A 25792-nucleotide genomic window follows, 5' to 3' on the forward strand; every position below is an offset into this window, starting at 1 on the left:
TATTTATTAATAAAAATGTACCAACATATACACAAACATACACACGGACATATACCTATACCACATATCCACTTAATCATATAAAGTTCACCAGAACTCCTTTGATCTAAAGCGTGATGTCAGAGCATGGGAAGAAAACAAACAGAAGAATGACGGATTACTAATATTTACTACTTACCAGTTTTTCTCTGAATGTGTCTTTTCCCAGCTTCCCTGAAAGCAACCATGGCTCTGAAAAAAGCTCGGAGAATTGCCCATCGGAAAACAGCTACGGGATCAATTCCAATCATCCCAGAGATAAACGCATTCTTGCTACTTCTCAGAAGAGCTACAATATCAGGGCGCATATGATCTGTATTTTTTTCACGGAAATCCTACATGAAAAAAGTACCAGTTATTTATTTTTAATTAATAAACCATAGAAGTAATTTCTGCTTTAGGCAGCCAAATCGATCAGACAGATATCCTCTACAAAGTTCCATCAAAATGTAAAACTCTTTAATTGTAAAATTAATTTAAATTAGAATGAACAGTCCACAACTTTATTGCAGCTTGTTAAACACTGGTTAGGGAGAGACCCTCTAACGGAGTATCACATAAAATGACAAGAGAGTTGAGTAATAAAAAGTAGTCAGAAATTACAAGACCAGGAACAGCATTTCAAGCAAAGGGAACACCTATAGATAATGATGAACTGGACAAGTTAGGAGAAAACCAATAAGAGCAGGGGCTGGAGCGTTCTGGGCAAGGGTGAGAGTGGCAGAAGATTAGACAAATAAATAGGCTATGTAGGTTATGTAAGCATGAATTAAGAGTCTGGATTTTACTCAAGTGTAAAGGAAAGCCATTGGAAGGATAATGATATGAGCTAACTGGTGTTTCATAAATGTCACTGGTTGCTGCAGAGGGGCAACCAGTTACTGCAGTATTCCAGATAGGAGCAGACAGTAACTTGAACTACATTGGTGACACTAATAGAAAGGGAAAGTGATTATCATATGTGGGATATGTTTAAGAGGTTAAGGGCAAAGGATATGCTGGTATATTAGGGCATGATAAATGAATGAGGGGATTAGGTTATTACCTATATTTTGGGTTTGAGAAACTAAGTGGGTGGAAGCACCATATACTGATATGGAGAAGACGAGAGAAAAGAGAAAGTATGAAAATAGAAAATGAGGATCAAGAGACAAGTTTTGTCCAACCGAAGCTTGAGATGGTGAGGATAATGATAACAGCAAGAAACATTTATTGAGAGGTTACAAAATGTGGCATGCTTCTAAGCATTTTACATGTGTTATCTCATTTAAGTTCATTTCATCCTCCTAACAGCTCCTTAAGGTAGATGATATTTTTCCTTCTTTATAGATGAGGAAACTAAGTCATAGAAAGGTTAACTATTTTGGCCCTTATCACACAGCAATTAAAAGAACAGAGGTTCAGGGAGTTCCCTTCGTGGCTCAGCAGTTAACAAACCCGACTGGAATCCATGGGAGTGCGGATTCGATCCCTGGTCTCGCTCAGTGGGTTAAGGATACAGTGTTGCTGTGGTGTGGGTTGCAGAAGCGGCTTGGATCCCTAGTTGCTGTAGCTGTGACGTAGTCTGGCAGGTGTAGCTCTGATTGGAACCCTAGCCTGGGAACTTCCATATGCTGCGAGTGCAGCCCTAAAAAAAGCAAAAAGAAGAACAGAGGTTCAAACACAGCCAGTCGTAATCCTATACTACATATGCATACAGACATCAAGTAGGCAAATGAATACATATATATATATATATATATATATATATATATATATATATAAAGTCTTACAGATATTTCAGAAAATATATATGGATATCATCAGCATATAGATTTTTAAAGTTGATTAAGATTACCTAAGGACTGTAAATAGTAAAAACCACCTGCCAATGAGGGTTGGAAAGGACAGAACATAAGAAAATGGGTTTAAATACAGTATAGAAAGATAAGAAGGGCAAGAAGTTTACACTCCTGGAATAAGGTCCCAGACTGACATGAAGAGTCTAGACATTTGGCTATAAACACACCCAGATGGAAGGATTAAAATTTATTGAGTAAACCACTTCACATTGGAGCAGCTTCACAGAATAGCTCTAACTCAGAATTCTATGAGGATCATGCCTTGTATGATGTCATCTACCTTCATGTCCAAAAAGGTAGTTTTACCTTTAGGGCTTTCCTTTGCAAATAATTCTTGGTTTCCCTGAGAATAGGGGAAAAGGGGAAATAATACAGACGTCTTGGTGCTTAGTTTGTCCCTAAATGTCTTTTGAGCAAAAGTATATATTATGAAAGTTGGTAAACCTGAGTAAGAACTTTCAAATCAAATCACCAGCAGCAGCAGCAGCAAATACCTACTGAGGGCAGACAAATGTCAAGCACTAAGTTAAGCACTATATAAAACTTATTTAATTCTAACAATTAATCAATAAAGTAGAATCAATTATAAACCACACTTTGCTGATAAGTAAACAGAATAGTAAAAAAGTTTGCCAGAGGTCAAACATAAGTACCATACAGGAACTAAAATATCAGTCTGCCCTATTCTAACGACCACCTCATCCTATTAATGAACACACTGTAAAACCTAAAATTCTAGATTTTTCCAGACAGATGATGACTGCCAAATGTTGACAGGGATCTTCTTTTTCTTAATGTTATAGTCTTGAATGTCTTCATATTTCTAGATTTCGAAGTACATTTCATAAACTAATCACGTCATTCTTGAAACTCTCTTCCATTAGTTTCTGTAACAACAAACTTTGTGATTCACTACGTACCTCTTGCGCTGTCCCTTCTCAGTCTGTACTGTTGGTTCTGTACTGAAAATTTTTAGGGTTTCATCTTGTGTATTCATATTTTTCACTTAATCATCTTACATCAGTTGATCTCAGCCATAATTATGGCTTTAAATACTACCTATATAATGAAACCTCAATCTGTATTTCCAGCTCAAATCTTTGTTATGTCTGAGATCCATTTACACATCTTAAAGGTATCTCAAAGGTAAAAGAAAATACCTAAGACTAATATTGTTTATATATTTGAAAGCACTCATCAGTGAAACCATGTGGGCCTGGAATTTCCTTTGTGGAAAGTCTTAAACTACTGATTCAAATTATTTAACAGACACAGGGTTTTCAGGTTTAACTATACATTTTCTGGTGTCAACTCTGGTAATGTGTTTCTCATGTAACTTTTCATTTTATCTATGCTATCATATTTAGTGGAAAAATACATTCAAATACTTTTAACATCTGTAGGATATGTAGTTAAATCCCCTATTCCGTTTCTGATGTCTACAACCTGTGAATTTCTTTTTTTCTTTCATTGGTTGTTTTCTATTTCCTTTTACTTACACGGTTTCCCCTTGAATAACATGAGAATTGGGGGTGCCAAACCATCTATGTAGTTAAAAATCGCCATATAACTCTATAGTCAGCTCTCCACTATCCAGGGGTCCATATCGATGGATTCAATCACTTGTGGATCAAGTAGTACTGCAGTATCTATTTAGTGAAAAATACTTGCATGTAAGTGAACCCATGAAATTCGAACCCATGTTGTTCAAGGGTCAATTATTATTTTCTGTTATCTTTTCAAGGAACTAACTTTTAGTTTGTTAATTTTTCCATTGTGTGTCTGCTTTCTGGTCTTTACTATTTCCTTCTTCTAGTTTTGGGCAGTTTAATTTGCTATTCTTTTCCTAGTTTCTTGAGATAGAAGCTTAGATAATTACTTTCAACTAGTCTTCCTTTCTAACTTATGCATTTAAAGTTTAAATGCATCCTACAAATTTTGGTAGATTGTATTTTCATTAACATTCAGTTTAAAATATTATCACTTTAATTGTCATTTCTTTTTTAACTCTGGGGTTGTACAGAATTTTACTTAACTTCTAAACACCCAAAGACTATCAAGTTATTCTTATGATATACCAATTAGATCAGCTGTTCAATTTTTCTGTTTTTATTGATTTTCTGTCTGCTAATTCTGTTACTGAGAGATATGTATGAAAATCTACAACTCCGATGATAAATATGTATAGTTCTACTTTGGCTCTCCTTTTGGCTAATATACAGTGAATTGAAGCCATTAGGTACATACAACTTTTGATAATGTCTTCTGTTGAACTGGCCTCTTTTATTTTTATGAAATGTGCTTCTTTTTCTCTAATAGTAATTCTGCCTTAAAATCTACCTTGTCTGATAATAATGTAATTATACCAGCTTTCTTTTAGTTAGGGTTTCCCTGGTGTATCTTTTTCCCATCCTTTTACTTTCATCCTATCTGATAATATGAATTAATGAATAATCATAGACACAAGTGTATATATTGTATGATTCCATTAATTTGAAACTTAATAAGAAGTAAAAAAACCTAAGGACAAAAAATTAGGGTAGTGTGAACCTCTGGGTAGGGAGAATGAGCTGGGATAGTGCATGAGAAAAATCTATACATTTAGATTTCTCCACTTTATGCACCTCACTATATGATCTTATAGCTCAACCTTTTTGTCTATGTTTCAAAGTGTATTTTTAAATTGAGATATAACTGTCACAACACTGTTTAAGGTATACAACATGTTGAACGGATACATTTATATACCGCAATATGATTACCTCTTGATAGTTACCTAACTCTATTATGTCATATAATTGTCATTGTTTTTTGTGGTAAGAACATTTAAGACCTGGTTTCTTATAAACTTTGAAGAAAATGCTATAATCACAACATTAACTATAAATGCAATGTCAACTAAAATTACAATGCTGAGCATTAGATCTCCAGAACTTAAGTGCAGGCTGTATCCTCTGACAGCATCTCCCCAAGTCTCCCACACTCTAGTAACAGCCATTCTACTGTTTTTCTTAATGGTTGTTCTAAAATCTGTCCCTTCCTGTATTTTCCATCTCAGGAAACAGCACCTCAAATTCATCCATCAGCTCTAGTCAGAAGTCACTTACCCAGAATTCATCAATGGGCTGAGTGACTGTACCTCCCCAAATCTCTTGTAATCATCTAGATCTCTTCCATCCCTACTGCCACCTTCAGGATCCAGTTTACCTTAACATTTTAGCTCAACTATTTAAAAAAACTATCTACTGATCTCCTAGTTTCCACTCTCATCCTCTGCTGTACTTTTCCTTCGAGAAATCAATCTTTTAAAAACATATCATATTCTCTGGTTAAAATCTTTTCATAGCTCCTCCTACTAATTTCACCAATACCAAACTCCTTTAACTTGCTCTAGAAGGCCAGAAGAATTAACTTGCTGTCCATTCTCCAAAGTCATTTCATGTCACTATCTCTTGTTCACTATAATCTAGTAACACTGGCCTAGTTTTTAATTATTTTAACATATTAAATTCTTTCCTATTTCGTGGCCTATAATATTCATCAACCCAAACCCTCACTGAAGTAATATTGACTTCAAGTCATCTCATGGTTCTTTTATTCTCAAAATTTGAGTTTCCAGAGAGGTGCCCATGAATCCGAAATTCAAAATCCACCATTTCACGACTTTCACAGAACACATTCATTTATAGACACAGCCCCATTTATCTACTTTAAACACAGACACACACACACATGCATATATGTATATGTGTGTATATGTATGTATATACAGAGCTAGGAACGTGTCTGCTAATTTATTACCAAGTCATTCCAAACACCAAGCACAGGGCTTGATACATGTTCTGTGTTCAATAAATACACCCTAAATAAATGCATCAGTGATGAATGAATGAGTGACTTTAGTTCTGACCCTCACTTCAAGATCTAGGACAAAATATGTTGCTCTGCCATTTTCCATATCATCATTGCTTTGCTTAGAAAATTACCATTTCTTTTTTTCTATTTTTATAATGATTTTTATTTTTTCCATTAGAGCTGGTTTACAGTGTTCTGTCAATTTTCTACTGTACAGTAAGGTGACCGAGTCACACATACATGTATACATTCTTGAAAATTATCTTAAGTGGCAGGCTTAAACATTAAGTGGTTGAAGGGTAATGGGCTCATTGATTACAAATGAGGAGTGGGCAAAATTACGAAGATTCTTTTTTACAGGAGTTAGAGTTTAGACATGTTCATTAGGAGTACTAGCTCACAAATACTCAATGAATGATACATGAAGACGTGAAGCCTATGAGGCCTCATGGATGTAGAGAAAACAAAAATTCAACTAACCATGTAGATGAACTAGTTAGTTTAAGACATCATACTATGGAACCTATCATTTCAGATCTAAAAAGGCTATTATATGTAAAATGGACTGACATCAATTTTAGTTTTAGGAGGAAACCAACAAATACACCACCTAATGACAGCGGAATACTTCAAAGGAGAATATGAATTTTAGTAGCATCCTTTATAAAATATCTCCAACTGTTAGTGATCAGCTACAAAGAGGGTAGTGTGACAGAGACAGTTATATAGTTAAGAACATTCCTCTGATCTAAAGGCATATTCAATGAGAAAATTACTGACCTTTACCCCATATTTTACTTTCCCAGCATAATGCTTTATGATGAAAGCAGGCTCCATCACAGCTGGAAATTCAATGTAAGAATTCTCTTCATGTTGATGCTTAAATTTGTCTAGCAGTGTTTGATTTGTAGCCTGTGGAAAGCTGATTTAAAAGTAAAAATAAAAACACTAAAGAAAGATGCAACAATTAATACAGTCTTCCTAAAAAGTAATTATAACTACATTGCCATCTAACACATGTAGCAAATTACAAAGAGTTTCACTTAAATTACCTAATTTGATTCTCTCAACAACATTTAAAAAATGAGTAAAGTCAGGACTGGTATTCCTCTTTTGTAGATGAGAGGGCAAAAGTTTTGATTTGCCCAAATTTACACTTTGCATGTAGCAGAACTGAGAGACATCATAACTCAGTCTTTAGATATTTAGCTTAGGTTGTAATGTGCTGTTCTACCATAAAACTCAAAGGACAATAAAAAACAAATAATATGTTGTTTGGAGTCAAGAACTTGCAAAAACGGAATGATCTCTCAATTTGGACAGGTCCTTGAAATCCACAGTCATTTTGTTTTTCCTGCATGTATAAATAAAGTTTCGATCCCCGGCCCAGGAACTTCCATGTGTCATGGGTGCAGCCAATTGAAGAAAAAAAAAAAAAAAGGAAAAGAAAGTTCTTCCTTACATTGAGCCAAAGTCTGTCTCCCTATAATTTCTGGCCATGTGGATTAACCCCAGAAGCTTCAGCAACTGACCAGGCAAAGATGGTCTTTGTATAAGATGTGTATTCAATGAAATTTTACTTAAAAGACTAACAGACCAGAAAAGATGCCTTTGTTCATATTTTAATTATATATCCATTAGCTCTATTGCTGCTCACAACAACTATAAGATATACAGCAGACAGCTTTATAATTTAAACATCATCATTTCCTTTTTGCATGCAAGAAAACTGAGGACCAAGGATATTAAAAGATTTGCCAGAGTTCCCATCGTGGCACAGCAGAAACAAATCCGACTAGGAACCATGAGGTTGCGGGTTCGATCCCTGGCCTCCCTCAGTGGGTCGAGGATCCGGTGTTGCCATGAGCTGTGATGTAGGTCGCAGACATGGCTCAGATCTGGTATTGCTGTGGCTCTGGTGCAGGCCGGCAGCAACAGCTCCGATTCTACCCCTGGTCTGGGAACCTCCATATGCCATGGGTGTGGCCCTATACAGACAAAAGCCAAAAAAAAAAAAAAAAAAGATTAAAAGATTTGTCAAGTGTAGTTAATAGAGCTGGAATACAATCCTGAACTTCTTACTCCAGAGCCTAAGTATTTTGGTGAAGCTATTTATAGGACAATACTTGAAAGCACAAGCTTATTACTCTGCCTTCTGTATCTATGTACTTGTTTTTGTTTGGTTTATTCATTTTCTTGTTGTTGCTGATGTTATTTGTTTTTTATATACCAGAGGGGAAGGAGCGGGGGGGAAGGTGAAATTGGTAAAAGGGAGCAACTGTATGGTGAAAGATTTAAAATAAACATTTGGTGGTGAGCACACTGTAGGGTATACAGAAGTAGAAATATAATGTTGTACACATGAAACATAACATTATAAATCAATGTTACCTCAATAACAAAGGAAGACAAAAGCTCGGGTAAAATAAGAAATAAAAGTTTATTTAGATAGAGCTATCTGGAGGGTTTGGATTTCAAGTCCATCATTTACTATATATGTGATCTTTTTCTTGAATTGTTTAAATTTTCTCTTTTCTTTTTGCTACTATAAAACAATTTAAACAAAAAGAGCTGCTTACTATTTCAATATCAACCACAATGGTTCTCAACACTAAATATCAAAATCACCTATGACACTTTCCAAAATAAAATACACCAGAGGTAATAAGGTATACAATCACACCCGACAATTTTATAAGAGATAATGTATTTTTCATGACAGAAAGAGCAATACAAGAACTTTTATAACTTTGGACATAAAATTAAAATTTTTTTAGCTGCATTTTAAATAATTTAGATTAATGGAAATAGGCCAGTGATAGAGTGGATAGATATAACTGTTAGCAGTTATATCTAATATATTTTGCATTCTGCTATGTTACTTTATAATTCTATGTAGCCATTCTCTGTTTATGGCATATTACTAAGGTGAGATATAATTTACCATACATATTTTGACAGTAAAAGCAGGCACCTTTAATAACTAAAGTGAACAAAAGGCATAAACTTAAAGACTGTCACATACAAACCTGATATATGGTCATCCTATGACAGTAAATGCTCAATATTTTATATCTTAGTTCAATGGGTATAATATTAAGCTAGGAAACAGGTAACCTAATTCAATTTCTAAATATTTTACTAAAGAATCATAAAAAAACAGACACATTATCACTTTTCCAACTCTAGATCTGTCATCTCTTAGGATAATTTAACTATGAATAATACTTTACAAAGCACTGAGAACACTCTGGAGGATGCTATATGAAGCTTTATTCCTGAGGCATATATATGTTTGGTATATTGAACAGTATTATCAAGAGATGGCAAGAATCTAGCATATGTTGCCACTTATAACCTGCAGTGCCATGGCAGATACTACTAATCTATTATCTTTTCTGCTAAACATGAAAACTGCAAACACATCTCACATATAAAACTTAATTCAAAAAGAGAGGAATAGAGTTCCCATTGTGACCCAGGAGGTGAAGGACCCAACATAGTCTCCATAAGATTGCTAGTTCAATCCCTGGCCTCCCTTAGTGGGTTAAGCCTCTGGTAACGAAGGTCACAGGTGCACCTTGGACCTGGTTTTGCCATGGCTGTGGCATAGGCCTCAGCTGCAGCTCCAATTTGACCCCTAGCCTAGGAACTTCCATATGCTGCAGGTACAGCCTTAAATAAAAATAAAAATAATTTTAAAAAGAAGAGAGGAATAAACAATAAAAACAAAAAATAAATATATGCCAACAAATTTAACATCAAATTGACTCTGTAGAAGAAATCTGGAAAAACTCAGAGCAAAAATGAGTTCAGTAGTGAGGTCCATTCAATTTTCTGAGAAATACACAAACAGTAAAAAAAAAACACATGCAAGGGAAACTTTAGTGCTTTACTTAATAATGTTATGAAGAAAGTTTAGGGCTTAAGAAGACATTAAAAGTCAAAATGGCCAGTAACAAAATTAAAAAGAATCATACTCACTTGCTTTCTTCATCCAATAGATGGAGGAGTCCTGTTGGTTTCTTGCTAATAAGACTTATGCAACAGGTATTATCAATATAATCAATATTGTGCCAGCTGATACCTTCAGTTCTATATTCCTCCTGGAAAATAAATTAACAATTTATTTCCTTGTAGAAAATAACAGGTATATGAGAATAAGGACTAAGAAGTTTTTTAGCAAGATTAAAACAACCTGAACTTCTCTCTTTTAAATCATTAATCCACATAACAAAAGAATATACGATTTCAGTTGTATAAAATCTTCATAAAGAGTATGTATGTCTTCTTTTAAAAGTACATGCAATCACATTTTATTCTTAGGATCATATTTGTGATTCCACTCAGATGAAAATTTAGGGCTGGATTTGCTGTAGCCATACTACCTGATGACTGCACTAAGGAAAATATAAAATAAAAAAGCCTAATTTTCCATGACTCTAAGCCATCAAAAAGAACTCTCTGTTGGATCAACAATGAATTTAGTAAAACAATATCTAGAGAAAATGGAAAATTATCACCTCCAAGTGATCACTGATATAAATTATACAGGATTCATACCACTGAACTTTGGCAAAATAAAACATTTCTCAAAAGGGAGAGGGGGTGGTTTCCCAAATTCCAAGACTAAATAAACTCAAAGCTTACACACTGAGCAACTATTCACAACTCTCCTATGAAGCCCTTGTTTCTTCCTCAATCTCTGTACTGGGAAATATTCTTTTATTCATCTATCTGATGCTTTTACTTTTTCTTTTTAGGGGGAGAGGGGATCATTCCTGAGGCATGTGCAAGTTCCCATGCCAAGGATCAAACCCATGCCACAGTGCAACACAGCCCCTGCAGTGACAACGCTGGATTCTTAGCCCGTTGAACCACAAGAAACCTCCTGCTTTTACTTTTGCATTGTTAGAAAGATGCTGCTGAGAATAAAAAAAGTTCCTATATTACAGTGATATTCAGACACCAAGTAAATATCTTATTCACCTGATGGTTTTAGTACTCACTGATTACACTTGCATAATTGTCTGCAAATATGGAGGTTTTGTGAAATAGTGATTTTAGCAATTTTATCATTCTTTCTTATATTATCATATGCTTCTAAAGAAAAAGTGGAAAGTCTTTTTCATTTTAGTCATTCTGGTGAATGCTTAGGAGTATTTCATTATGGTTTTAATTTTACTTTCCCTAATAAGTGAAAAATCTTTTCCTACATTTACTTCTCATTTGGATATCCTCTTGAGCCTATGTTCATGATAAAAATTCTTAGAAAACATCTTTGCCTTATTCTTAATCTAAGGGGGAAATCACTCAGTCTGTTTCCATTAACTATGACATTAACTGTTGGTATTTTGTAAATGTCCTCTGTCAGGAAGTTCTCACCTATACCTAACTTACTAAGGGTTTTGTTTTAATAAAAATGAATATTTAATTTTATCAATTTTTTTATATTTCTGTCTAGATCACCATGAGTTTTTTCTTGTTTTGTTAACAGATGAATTAGATTGATTGGTGATTAGATGTACCACATACCAGTAAAAACTCCATTTGGTTCTGATGTATTCGTTTTACGTATCTTGCTGGATTTAGTTTGCTAATATTTAGAATTTTTAAATCCACATTTATGAATGAAATTAACCTTAATTTCCACTTCTAATAATATCTGTAACATATTTAGGTTTAAATGTTATTCTGGCTCCCCAAAAGTGTGTTGAGAACTATCCCATTTTTTCTATTCCATTTAAGAATTTACATCCAACTGAAAATACTTCTTTCAACAATGGTGCTATTTTGACTTTATGGAAGGTTTTAAATTAACATATTCAATTTCCTTAATAGTTATAGAACTGCACTTTGTATTTCTTATGTGTCAACTTTGAAAAGTTTTGTCTCATATCATTTATTTTATTTTTTGCTTTTTAGGGCCATACCTACAAAATAGGGAGGTTCCCAGGCTAGGGGTTGAGTTGGAGCTATAGTTGCTGGCCTGCACCACAGCCCCTGTAATGCAGGATCCAAGCCATATCCGAGACCTACACCACAGCTCATAGCAACACTGTATCCTTAACCCATTGAGCAAGGTTAGGGATCAAATCTGCAACCTCACGGATGCTAGTCTGATTTGTTTCTGCTGTACCACAAAGGGAACTCCCAGTTTCATGTCATTTGATAAGTTTGCTTACAGACAAAGTTTATTGTATCCAGCTACTTTTTAGAATGTGTAGGATCCACACTAATGTCATCTTTACCACTGGAATTCTATTTATATCCCTCTCTGTCTTTGTCTATCTGTCCCTCTCTCCCATGAATTTCTTGAGGGGTTATGTTATTAGTCACTTCAAAGCATTAGTTTTGACTTTGTTGATCCTCTCCCATGATGTATTTGTTTTCACTTTAATTTTCTTTTTTTTTTATTATTTTTTTCTTCCCATTCTTCTTTGGTTTAGTTTGCTGATCTTTCTCGAATTTGTTAAATCATTGCTCTTAAAATTTCCAAGAGCTATAAAAACTTCCCCTAAGTAAATCTTTAGCCACATTACTTTGGTGACTAAAATACACCTTCAGTGGAATTCCCAGGTGGCTCAGCAGGTTAAGGGTCCAGTGTTGTCACTGCTGTGGCTTGGGTTACTGCTGTGGCAATGTTCGATCCCTGGCCTGGGAACTTTTGCATGCCACAAGCACAGCCAAAAGAAAAAAAAATACACCTTTAGTCACAAGTTTTATTACATAACATATTAAGTTCAATATATCTTCTAATTTTTTCAATCTCAATGCTATTTAGAAATTCATTTCTTAATTTTTAATTGTATTTTCTAGTTGTCTTTTCTTGTTGGTTTCTGATATAACTTCATTATGGTATTGAGATCTGTGTGATTTCAATCCTGTGAAATAAAATAAGGGTCAAATTTCACAGTATATGAGCAAATTTTGTAAATTTATAGTTATCTATTTATGTCAAATTAGTATTTTGCTTTTAAAATATTCTATGTCTTTATTTGATAGAGGCCTCAGACTCAGGGAAACTGGTATTGTGAGGTCAAGGACAAGCAGGACTAGATGCCCACAAAAGTACCCATCCAATCCTCTGGGGGCTTTCAATCTTCTGTATCCTTACTGATTTTTTTGTCTGCTTACTCTATCTAATCAGCAAGGTATGTTAAAATGTTCCACCAAAATTGCAGAATGTGTTTACAGTTTTATCAATTTTTGTTTTATATACTATTAAGGCTATACTACGAGGTATCTATAAATTTGGAGTTGTTTATTTCCTGATTTGAACTGATCCTTTTAGCATTACCAAATATTCTTTTCTAGCTCTAGCAATGTTTAAAGTATGATATTAATAGTTATATCAGTTCTTCTGTTTTTATTAAAGTTTGCTAAAGTTTTTTCCATCCTTTTACTTTTAACCTCTCTGTATTCTTATATTTAAAGAGTCTCCCTTAGAAGCAGCAATTCAGTTTTATTTTAGATCCAGCCTATCTTTGGCTTATTGTGGGAGTAGTTAGTCCACTTATATTTAACACAATTGCTGGTATTGGGGAGTTATATCAACCATCTTATCATTTGTTATCTGTCTTGCTTTCTTGGTATTGCTTTTATTCCTTTTTCTTGCTTTCTTTTGTGTTATTAGAGTTGTTTTTACTTCATCTGCTCCCTATATTAACGTGACAGTTTTATATTCTTTCACTACTTGGTAGTTATCCCAAAATCATAACACAAATTTTTTTAAATTATCAATGTCTAACAGAGAAAAACAATCACTTGGCATTTAATACACAGATCTTAGAATACTTTAAAGTCCATATATCCCTTCCTGACTTAAATGCTATTGTACTCAGGTGTTTCAGTTCTAAATAAACATTAAACTTCAAAAGATATTTTTATCTTTGTCTAATTTTGCTAATATTCATTTAGATTCACCTACATTCTTACAATGTTCATTGCTTTTCATTCCTTCCCATATCTCTAATTGACAATGGAAGTAGTTTAGTAATTGCCCAAATAACATAGTTCAGTTTTAAGGACAATATACCACTGCCTTCTGGCATCCACTGTCTCCTCTGAAAGACTGGCTTCCAATCTTACTGTTGCTTCTTTAAAGGTACTGTTTTCCTTCATCTCTGGCTGCTTCTCTGATATTTTTTTCATAGTTTATTACTTGGTTGTACTTGTTTTTATCATGCTTTGTGTTCTTAGGGTTTCACAAATGTATGCTTGTTGGATTTGTTTTGTGTCTTAATTTTGGAAAATTCTCAGCCATTATTTTTTCAAATACAGCTTCCATATTATTCTCCTTCATGTACATCTTTCCAGAATTCCTATTATACACTTTAGACCTTTTCACTATCCCCCACATATCTCTCACACTGTTTTGTTTGGTTTTGTTTGGTTTTGTTTTGTTCTTGTGCCATTTCTTGGGCCGCTCCCGTGGCATATGGAGGTTCCCAGGCTAGGGGTCTAATTGGAGCTGTAGCCACCAGCCTGTGCCAGAGCCACAGCAACATGGGATCCGAGCCGCATCTGTAACCCACACCACAGCTCACGGCAACGCCGGATCCTTAACCCACTGAGCAAGGCCAGGGATCAAACCCGCAGCCTCATGGTTCCTAGTCAGATTCGCTAACCACTGAGCCATGAAGGTAACTCCAATACACTGTTTTAATTTTCCTTTTTTTTACCATTATTCATTGGGCTGGTATTTCTTCAGGCCCATCTTCCAAATCACTCATTTTCTCCTAAGCTGTATCTAATTAAGTGTGAAAAACTAGTATGTTCTTAATTTCATTCTACTTTTTAGTTCTAGATTTTCCTATATTTAGATTTTTTTTTAAGTTTGAAGTTCTGTAATAAAATTATTATTTAAAAAAATTTCTTGAAACCGGGAGTTCCCACTGTGGGTCAGTGTTAACAAACCTGACTAGTACCCATGAAAACTTGGGTTTGATCCCTGGCCCTGCTCAGTGAGTTAAGGATCTGGCATTGCCATGAGCTATAATGTAGGTCTATATGTATATATATCTGTATGACTTAGATCTGGTATTGCTGTGATCATGACATAGGCCAGCAGCCACAGCTCTGATTCAACCACTAGCCTGGGAACATCTATGTGCTGTGGGTGTGGCCCTAAAAAGACAAAAAAAAAATTTTTTTCTTGAAACCATTGTTACTTTAACATTCATGTTTGATAACATCACTATCTGGATACCCTATTGTATAGTCTATTGTCTCATTCCTCTTGGTTTTTATTTATCTTGGGTTCCCCTCATTGTGTGCCTTAAAAAGATTTAAAAAAAAAAAACTTCTCAGTTAAAAAAACTAAGCACTAGATTCATATATGAAAAATCATAAAGATAACTTTAGCACTAGGATGATCTTTTCTTCTGCCGGAGACTGAACTGGCTGTTGGTAGGTGGCAAAGAATACTGGAAATTCTATACTATTTTAACCCAATCAAGAACTGACTATTTTAAACTGGGCTTCAACCCCCATGATGTCTGCTATATTTCTGGTTTACCTTTACTCTAAGATATAACCATTTGAGATTTTTGACCTAAAACCTATGAAAGTGGCATGGGTGCTCCTCCTTGCTCTTTAATCTTGAGAAAACCTTTTTTGGCTTTTCAGATTCTCAAGCCTGACTATTTCAGAATCTGGCAGCCCTCTACCAAAAAAGAAATAGCTCTAGGAACAAAGCAGCCCTGAATGCTAGGCTCATCTCCCAGGCTTTCCTTCTTACATATCTAAGCCCTGTTAAAACTTCACTTATTTGAAGGTACTCCAATGCTTTTAAATGTACTGTGTGCAGTTTCTTAAGGTGTTCTGCAAGACGAGTTTGGTGAAAACGCCTTAGTCTGACATCCCTAGAAGTGGGAAAAACAAAAAACAACACACTAGATATGAACTCCAAAAAAAAGATTCTTGAACTCTAAATTTGCTATCTTCAATTCCTAGCACAGTGTCAGATACACAATTGTTATTCGATTTACTGATGAATCAATGACCTAAAGAATAATTCTGAGCAAGCAAAGGAAATAAGAAAAGAGCAGTATTACAAATGACAACAGGAAAGAGATTTTCAAATGACAGAAGCCTCATTTGGTCTGTTTCTTATTCCACATTATCTCTACTGATACCTTGATTCAGGATTCAGAATCATTCACCCATATTACTTCAACTGGCCCATGGATTATGTCCTTCTCTCTGGTTCACTTCTCTTCAATCTGTCTTCCACAGTTCTAATTCAAATCCTCCACTAAATATACTTTAAATAGCTCCTCACTCTCCGAAAGAATTCTAATCTTCTCTGTACAATTCTCTGACCCTTGGCTATTTCATCAAACATACCTCCGTTCCTGTCTCCATCTTTATATCCTATATACTAGCCATATTGAACTATTTCCAGTTCATCAAAATTGCCATGCTCTTTTATGCCTCACAGTTTTAAAGATATTGTTACCTTTGTTTAAAATATCTTTTCAGTATTGATGGTCTGGTGAGCTCAACTTTCTATTCAAAACCACATTCTAGAATCACCTCTGAGAAATCGTTACAATTTTCAGAAAGTTTTAATCAACTTCATCCGTTATATCACTACTTTACCTTATATCTGATTATAATATCTATAATCCTGCATGGCAGTTATTACATCACTCTCTCTTTCTATGGGATATACATTAATTTGGGGCAAAATTTAGAAGTAAACTTCAGTAATCAAGATTTTCAAATTGTTTCCTCCCAAAGCATCTCTGGTATTTTTTTATTTCTATCTTCTTTTTCACAAAAATTTATCTCCTTAACTAATTCTGTATTCAATTGACTTCAACAAATAGTCACTAGGTACCCACCTCCTACTAGTGATAAACAAATAAATAAAACACTTGATATTTAAATTGCCTTAAATATTTTATTCCCAGAAAATCCATTTTGAGTAGAAAAACATGTGGAAGAGAAAGGAAGACTAAAATAGATGGGGTGCGAAGAGTACAAAATCTCTAAGCTTTCCATAAATTACACCAAAAGCATACCCATTACATCACAAATGATAGATGAAAATACTGAAATTTAAATGGAAAAAAAAAAAGATAGACCTTAGAATCTATATCTTCTGATGATTAATTCCACCACAATGCCCACAATTATGATATACAGGGTAGCAAATAAATGAGGATCACCCACCCTCTAGTTTTGAATACAGTTTCCATAAACTGTAAGGTTTTATTTTTACGTATGTTTTAAGTAAGTAAGGTTTTACTTTTACATATATTTTTATATAAGGTTTTATTTTTACATATGTTTTTAAGTAAGGCGTCCATGTCTAATCTAGACTTCCAGAAAAGGTAAGACTAACTTCAGTTCACAATAAGAGAACACCTTTCTGGATTTCCCACTGTGGTACAGCAAGTTAAGGATCTAGCACTGTCTCTGCAGCAGCACAGGTTTGATCCCTGGCCTGGCACAGTGGGTTAAGGATCCAGCATTGCTGAAGCTGTGGCAGAGGTTGCAGGTGAAGTTCAGATTAAATTCCTGGCCCAGGAACTTCCATATTCTGCAGGTGTGGCAGAAAAAGGGGAAAAAAAAAAAAAAAAGAGAGAAGACTTTTCTTCTTCAAAAGTAATTCAACCAGTCTTTTGCTTAATGGTTCACAGAGCAATTGATACTCTGCTTTGAAAAATAGTCAACAAAATGCATTCTTTTACCTCTCCAACACACACACTCATTTGCAGGAGATAAAAATACTAATTTAGCATGATCTAGTTAAAACAACACTGGATTAAGTAAATATACAAATCCTAGTTCAGCTTTTGGTTAAAAGTAAGAATTATAGAGCTAGAGTATTAAGGTTTGAGTATAGACTTTAGTCATCATCTGTAACACCAGAATAAAAATAGCATCCACCTAATAGTAAGCACTACATATATGTCAGAGGATATTATAATAAATAATACTACCTTTTACCAGCTCTAAGAGACTAGCTAAAAGGTTATGTGTTAAAAGCTTTAAGGATTCATCAAACTTGCTAGGACTAATATTGTTTCTGCTAATATTAATCAGTCCTTACAGTCCATCAATTAACATAGAGGTACTTAAAGCCAAGAAACCCATGCATTCTCTTTTTCAAAAGTCCAGTCAAACAAGCACATATTATTGAATCTACTTCAGGCCTATTAAACAAAAAAGAAAACTCTGTTATGATAAGGCCCAAAATCTATGCTCTCTTTTGTCATTTGCTGATATAAAGACAATAATGTTTGTATTGAAATTCAACACTTATAACATTCATCGTTACTATGACTCAAAAACATATGTATATATCTGAAGGTGGGGGTGTGGTGAGGAAGTGGGAAGGGAGCAAACATACACACATTCAGATACTCACTTGCTCCAATTTAAAGATATGCTGATTAAAGTAGTGCTGTAAACGTTCATTAGCAAAATTAATACAGAACTGTTCAAAGCTGTTATTTTCATAATCTTCAAACCCAAAAATATCAAGAACACCAATGGACAAAGTCTGTGAAACAGGAAACAAATATGATTAAAAAATGATGTTCAAATTTATTTCATGAATAACATTAGCAACATAAGTAACAAAATGTTTGAAGTTCTTCAATATCAGCAGAGTGGAAAATTCGGGGGGGGGGGCAGTGTTCAACTAACACATGCCACAAGTAAAAAGCATTTTAGTAATCTTTATCTTCATCTTTTTCTTGTTATCTTTTTTTTTTTTTTCCTTCCTTTCTAGGGCATATGGAGGTTCCCCGGCTAGGGGTCCAATCAGAGCTACAGCTGCCAGCCTACACCACAGCCACAGCAACATCAGATCTGAGCTGGGTCTGTGACCTGCACCACAGCAACACCAGATCCTTAACTCACTGAGCAAGGCCAGGGATCGAAACTGCAACCTCATGGTTCCTAGTCGGATTCATTTCCACTGCGCCATGACGGGAACTCCTCTTGTTATATTTATTATTAAAAAACATCCAAAATTTTAACACAGGTAATTCACTGATTACTTTACAGAAACATACAAAGCAGGGTTAATGGATGCTCAACCTCATAAGCCCCTAAAATCCAAGAAACAAGGGAAGTGAAAAAACAGGTTATTGAGAAGTCAAAAGGTTACTTAATTAAAGCAAGGTTACTCCCAGCTATGCCTGGTTATACCAAGAGGACCACTCATTTTTCCTAGTTTGACTTCTATATTCCAATAAAATTCTGCTGTAAGAACCGAGCTAAGAAGTATGTTTAATCAGTCTCATGCAAGCTAGAAATGAGAGTGAATACATGGCTTATTGAACTTAAAACTGTAAAATTTTTTATCAGAAAAAAAAAAACCACATGAGACTTACGACACAGAGTTCTGAAACAATTATAGCAAACAAAACAAAACAAAACAAAAAAAACCAATCCCTTCTTGATCCTCAATTTCTGCTAAGTCAACAACACTCAAATCTTCTTAGCTGTTTGATATAGAATAAAAATGTAAAAAATGTTTCTTCTTCTATTTCTTGATATTTTACTTCCAGAAATTATCTTCTAAGTTCTTATGATGGATGACAAAGATTCATTTCTACTACCCCAAACCAACATTTTTCTCATCACTCCACTTCATCCTTAAAATACAGTTGTATGACAATTTTTTATTAAATGAAAATAATTTTCTCCACTAGTACTAAGAGAGATATTTGGCAAAGTGATGTAATAAGTGATAAATAGTAAGAGATTTTTAGCAAAATTAATACAGAGTATTAAGAGTCTCCATTAAGAGTATTTTGTTTGATTAATTCTGCTGAATAATTCTAAGCCCTTATGAAAAATAATGATATTAAAAAATAAGTCAACTTGGGGGTTCCCGTCGTGGCGCAGTGGTTAACAAATCCGACTGGGAACCATGAGGTTGTGGGTTCAATCCCTGCCCGTGCTCAGTGGGTTAACGATCCGGCGTTGCCGTGAGCTGTGGTGTAGGTTGCAGACACGGCTCGGATCATGCGTTGCTGTGGCTCTGGCGTAGGCTGGTGGCTACAGCTCCGATTCGACCCCTAGCCTGGGAACCTCCATATGCCACTGGAGCAGCCCAAAAAATGGCAAAAAGACAAAAAAAAAATAAGTCAACTTGGTAAATTAGGTTACAAAAAATCAACTTTGGTACAACCACTATGGAAAACAGTATGGTGGTACCTTAGAAAACTAAATATAGAACTACCATATGACCCAGCAATCCCACTCTTGGGCATACATCCGGACAAAACTTTCCTTGAAAAAGACACATGCACCTGCATATTCACTGCAGCACTATTCACAATATCCAAGACATGGAAACAACCTAAATGTCTATCGACAGATGACAGGATTAAGAAGATGTGGCATATATACACAATGGGATACCACTCAGCCATAAAAAAGAACAAAATAATGCCATTTGCAGCAACATAGATGGAACTAGAGACTCTCATACTGAGTGAAGTAAGTCAGAAAGAGAAAGACAAATACCATATGATATCACTTATAACTGGAATCTAATATACGGCACAAATGAACCTTTCCACAGAAAAGAAAATCATGGACTTGGAGAAGAGACTTGTGGTTGCCAAGGTGTAGGGGGAGGGAGTGGGAGGGACTGGGAATTTGGGGTTAATAGATGCAAACTATTGCCTTTAGAATAGATAAGCGATGAGTTCCTGCTGTATAGCACTGGGAACTATATCTAGTCACTTATGATGGAGCATGATAATGTGAGGAAAAGAATGTATATGTGTATGTGTGACTGAGTCACCTTGCTGCACAGTAGAAAATTGAGAGAACAATGTAAACCAGCTATGATGGAAAAAATAAAAGTCATTTTAAAAAAATAATAAATAATATCGATTTTCTACCTGTGGCTTACTCAAAGTCTAAAAAGGTCAGTAAGGGCAATTTTAAACTTAAGACAGTAAGATTAAGTAATAAAGACGACATTGCTAGTCAGTCTACAAAGGTAGACTATTTCATAAAAGTTGTTCAGAAATAAAAATGGATGTGAAAATATTAAAGGTAAATATCTACAATTATTAAAAAACAAATCCCAACTGGAAGAAAAATATAAACATAATCATGAACATAAAAATTAAATTCTAACAGTATGAGAATAAATATCTTATAATCTTGCGCTGGAAGAGCCCTTCCTGTTTAAGAATAAAATAAACAGGAGTTCCCGTCATGGCGCAGTGGTTAACGAATCCGACTAGGAACCATGAGGTTGCGGGTTCGGTCCCTGCCCTTGCTCAGTGGGTTAACGATCCGGCGTTGCCGTGAGCTGTGGTGTAGGTTGCAGACTCGGCTCGGATCCCACATTGCTGTGGCTCTGGTGTAGGCCGGTGGCTACAGCTCCGATTCGACCCCTAGCCTGGGAACCTCCATATGCCGTGGGAGCGGCCCAAGAAATAGCAAAAAGACAAAAAAAAAAGAATAAAATAAACAAATAAAACCCAGAACAAAAAAGGAAAAGAATGACAGAATTAACTGCATAAAATTTTAAAATATATAGGCTCAAAAACATAATGTAAAAAAATCTTAAAAGTCAAGAGAAAATATTTGCAATACATTAGCAAAAACTTTGAGTCTCTACAATATCCAGAATGACTCGTAAAAAGAAATAACAAAAGAACAAAATGAACAAGTTAAAAATAGCAAAAATACATAAATAAATAATAAAATAAATGAAATAAGAAAAACAGGGGAAGATACTGAACCTTCATCTATCATTGAAAAGAGTGGTAATAAAATAGTCCTTATCGGACTAAAAGACAAAAATACTGATAATATCCAATGTGTGTAAAAGTGTAGAGAAACAGGCACTTTCATACATTACTAGTCAAGTGCAGTCTTTGCGTCTTCTTGAAAAACAATTTAGCAGTAGCAACCAAAATTTAAAAAAAAAAAGGAAAAAAAAATCTCCTTAAATCCAATAATTTGTTTTGAGGATTTTATCCTAGAGAAATGTGCACAAAGAATAATTTGTTATATCATCATTATAGCACTAAAACAAAGTAATATATCATTAATGGTGGGAATTTATGGTATACATGCATACAACAAGATATCACAAAGTTATGAGGTCCAGATATATTCCGAGACATAAGTTGGTTAAAAAAAAATACAAACTAACTGCTCTTCAACATAGTTTTGGAAGTCCTAGCCATAGCAATTAGGCAAACAAAAGAAATAAAAGGCATCCATATGGGAAGAGAAGAGATTAAACTGTCACTGTATGCAGATGACATGATACTATACATAGAAAACCCTAAGGACTCAACCCAAAAACTACTCGAACTGATTCATAAATTCAGCAAAGTAGCAGGATATAAGATTAACATTCAGAAGTCAGTCGCATTTCTGTATACCAGCAATGAAATATTAGAAAAGGAATACGAAAATACAATACCTTTTAAAATTGCACCTCACAAAATCAAATACCTCGGAATACACCTGACCAAGGAGGGAAAGGACCTATATGCCGAGAACTATAAAACTTTAATCAAAGAAATCAAAGAAGATGTAAAGAAATGGAAAGATATTCCATGTTCATGGATTAGAAAAATCAATATTGTAAAAATGCCCATGCTTACCCAAAGCAATCTACAGATTCGATGCAATCCCTATCAAATTACCCAGGACATTTTTCACAGAACTAGAACAAACAATCCAAACATTTCTATGGAACCACAAAAGACCCAGAATCGCCAAAGCAACCCTGAGAAACAAAAACCAAGCAGGAGGCATAACTCTCCCAGGCTTCAAGAAATCCTACAAAGCCACAGTCATCAAAACAGTGTGGTACTGGTATCAAAACAGACAGACAGACCATTGGAACAGAATAGAGAACCCAGAAATAAACCCTGACACCTAGGGTCAATTAATCTTTGACAAGGGAGGCAAGAACATCAAATGGGAAAAAGAAAGTCTATTCAGCAAGCATTGCTGGGAAACCTGGACAGCTGCATGCAAAGCAATGAAATTACAACACACCCTCACACCATGCACAAAAATAAACTCCAAATGGCTGAAAGACTTAAATATACGACAGGACACCATCAAACTCCTAGAAGAAAACATAGGCAAAACACTCTCTGACATCAACATCATGAATATTTTCTCAGCTCAGTCTCCCAAAGCAATAGAAATTAGAGCAAAAATAAACCCATGGGACCTCATCAAACTGAAAAGCTTCTGCACAGCAAAGGAAACCCAAAAGAAAACAAAAAGACAACTTTCAGAATGGGAGAAAATAGTTTCAAATGATGCAACCGACAAGGGCTTAACCTCTAGAATATATAAGCAACTTATACAACTCAACAGCACAAAAGCCAATCAATCAATGGAAAAATGAGCAAAAGGCCTGAATAGACTGTTCTCCAAGGAAGATATACAGATGGCCAGCAAGCACATGAAAAAATGCTCAACATCGCTGATTATAAGAGAAATGCATATCAAAACTATCATGAGATATCACCTCACACCAGTCAGAATGGCCATCATTAATAAGTCCACAAATAACAAGTGCTGGAGGGGCTGTGGAGAAAAGGGAACCCTCCTGCACTGTTGGTGGGAATGTCAACTGGTACAGCCACTATGGAGAACAGTTTGGAGATACCTTAGAAATCTATACATAGAACTTCCATATGACCCCGCAATCCCACTCTTGGGCATCTATCCGGACAAAACTCTACTTAAAAGAGACACATGCACCCGCATGTTCACTGCAGCCCTATTCACAATAGCCAGGACATGGAAACAACCCAAATGTCCATCGACAGATGATTGGATTCGGAAGAGGTGGTACATATACACAATGGAATACTACTCAGCCATAAAAAAGAATGACATAATGCCATTTGCAGCAACATGGATGGAACTAGAGAATCTCATACTGAGTCAAATGAGCCAGAAAGACAAAGACAAATACCATATGATATCACTTATAACTGGAATCTAATAATATCCAGCACAAATGAACATCTCATTAGAAAAGAAAATCATGGACTTGGAGAAAAGACTTGTGGCTGCCTGATGGGAGGGGGAGGGAGTGGAAGGGATCGGGAGCTTGGGCTTATCAGACACAACTTAGAATAGATTTACAAGGAGATCCTGCTGAATAGCATTGAGAACTTTGTCTAGATACTCATGTTGCAACAGAAGAAAGGCTGGGGGAAAAATGTAATTGTAATGTATACATGTAAGTAGAACCTGACCCCCTTGCTGTACAGTGGGAAAAAAATAATTAATAAATAATTTTAAAAAAAAAATACAAACTAGAGGAGTTTCCCACGTAGTGCAGCAGAAATGAATCCAACTAGCAACATGAGGTTGTAGGTTTGACCCCTGGCCTCACTAAGTGGGTTAAGGATTCAGCATTGCTGTTAGCTGAGGTGTATGTCACAGGCACAGCTCAGATCCCGCATTGCTGTGGTTGTGGCATAGGCCTTCAGCTGTAGCTCTGATTCAACCCCTAGCCTGGGAACCTCCATATGCCATGGGTGCAGCCTTATAAAGAAAAAAAAATACAAACTAGAAACAATACAGATAGCATGACCCCATTTTTACGTTTAAAAGCAACTCTGTACACATGCATCTGTAGGAATATAAGTATCTAAGAAAAAACGCTCTGAGAGCACAAGTAATGTTTAGGTCACTGAAACTATTCTGTATGACAATATAATAGTGGATACACATCATTATACACTTGCCAAAACTTATAGACTATGCAACTCAAAGACTGAACCCTAATGAAAACTATGAAGTTTCGTTAACAGTAATGCATCAATACTGGCTCACTAATTATAACTAATGTGCCACACTAATGTGAGATGTTAATAAAAGGGGAAACTGTATGTTGAGGGAGGGAAAGAGGAATGTGGGAAATCTCCATACTTTCCACTCAACTTTTGCATAAAACTAAAACTGCTCTAAAAAATAAAGTTTATTGATTAAAAAAAAAAGAAAGAAGGAAAAAGCCCTGGAAAGACAGAGAACTTCCCTGGATAGGGTCACAGAAACAGAAATAAGGAAAGAAATAGCAGGAATATTGATAAAAGGTCATACTTACTTATTACTCTATATAATTCTTTCTTTTTAAATTTTCACATTAACCATTTTATTAAAAGTTTTTTTTTTCAGGAAAAATATATAATAATAATCCAATGTATGTCTACCTTGTTATTTTGCTCCAAATCTTTACTATTCATAAGTGCATGATTAATTCGAAAAACTATCCAGTCAAACAGGGCACTATATAAAGACTTAGCCATGGAGTTCCTCACTGTCACAGCCTGGAGGAAAAAAGAAAAAAAAAAGTTACGAATCCAAGCAAAAATGGCAACAGTCTAAGATCCTATAACAAAGTGTTTTTCTCTCATTCAAGAGAGAAAGTTTATTATCCTGAATTAGAAATTAATTTTTCTCTCAATTTAAATAGCCTATAATTGAAGTTTTATATACATACTCATTAATTTAATCCAACTCAGGGAATCTAGGATAAAACTGCCATGAAAAATAAAGGAAACAAAATGTAGGTCACTTAGTTCCAAACAGTTTTACCGAAAATACATTTCACCTAGTAGGGAAGGTATAATAGGAAGTTTATAAACAAATCAATTTTGCCAGCTAAAGTGGGAAAGAATATTCCAGGAATAGAAATAAATCTGTTAGTAAAAAGGCATCAGTTATCTGTGGAATCCTAGCCAGACTCTTAAAATATAATCATAATACCACCACAATTACATTCCTGGTTGTCTTCGGCTTGTCATCCACAGTAACCTCTATAATCTCTCCATCCCCAAACAGTAACAATTCTTTCATGACGTATGTGACTTATTTTTATCCTCACTTCAAGCTTTCACTAGTTTATCAAAGCTGTCTGTACTATCTGCTCAACTTTTCTGTAAGTCTGAAATTGTTGTAAAAAATAAAGTCTATTACTTGAAAAATCCAACATTTAGAAGGTACTACAACCAAAAAGAGGGATGAGGGGGACATATATCTTAGACAAATGAATCCTAGCACTTAAAAGAATACAA

General features: G+C 35.0%; 1 protein-coding gene across 8 annotated transcripts in view; it reads right to left on the reverse strand.

The window, feature by feature from the left end:
• The window catches only part of MYO9A (myosin IXA), a 235527-nt gene that overhangs the window by 141355 nt on the left and 68380 nt on the right, over nt 1-25792 (reverse strand). For all 8 annotated transcript variants that reach the window (XM_047767208.1, XM_047767209.1, XM_047767211.1 and 5 more), the window contains 5 exons: nt 24929-25045; nt 18118-18252; nt 9720-9841; nt 6516-6657; nt 179-374 (listed from right to left, as the gene is read on the reverse strand). In XM_047767208.1, the coding sequence (XP_047623164.1) occupies nt 179-374; nt 6516-6657; nt 9720-9841; nt 18118-18252; nt 24929-25045 (712 nt within the window). The remainder of the gene's footprint in view (nt 1-178; nt 375-6515; nt 6658-9719; nt 9842-18117; nt 18253-24928; nt 25046-25792) is intronic.

This window comes from Phacochoerus africanus, chromosome 2 (genome assembly GCF_016906955.1).
Source record: "Phacochoerus africanus isolate WHEZ1 chromosome 2, ROS_Pafr_v1, whole genome shotgun sequence".
In the NCBI taxonomy this organism is placed as follows: domain Eukaryota; kingdom Metazoa; phylum Chordata; class Mammalia; order Artiodactyla; family Suidae; genus Phacochoerus; species Phacochoerus africanus.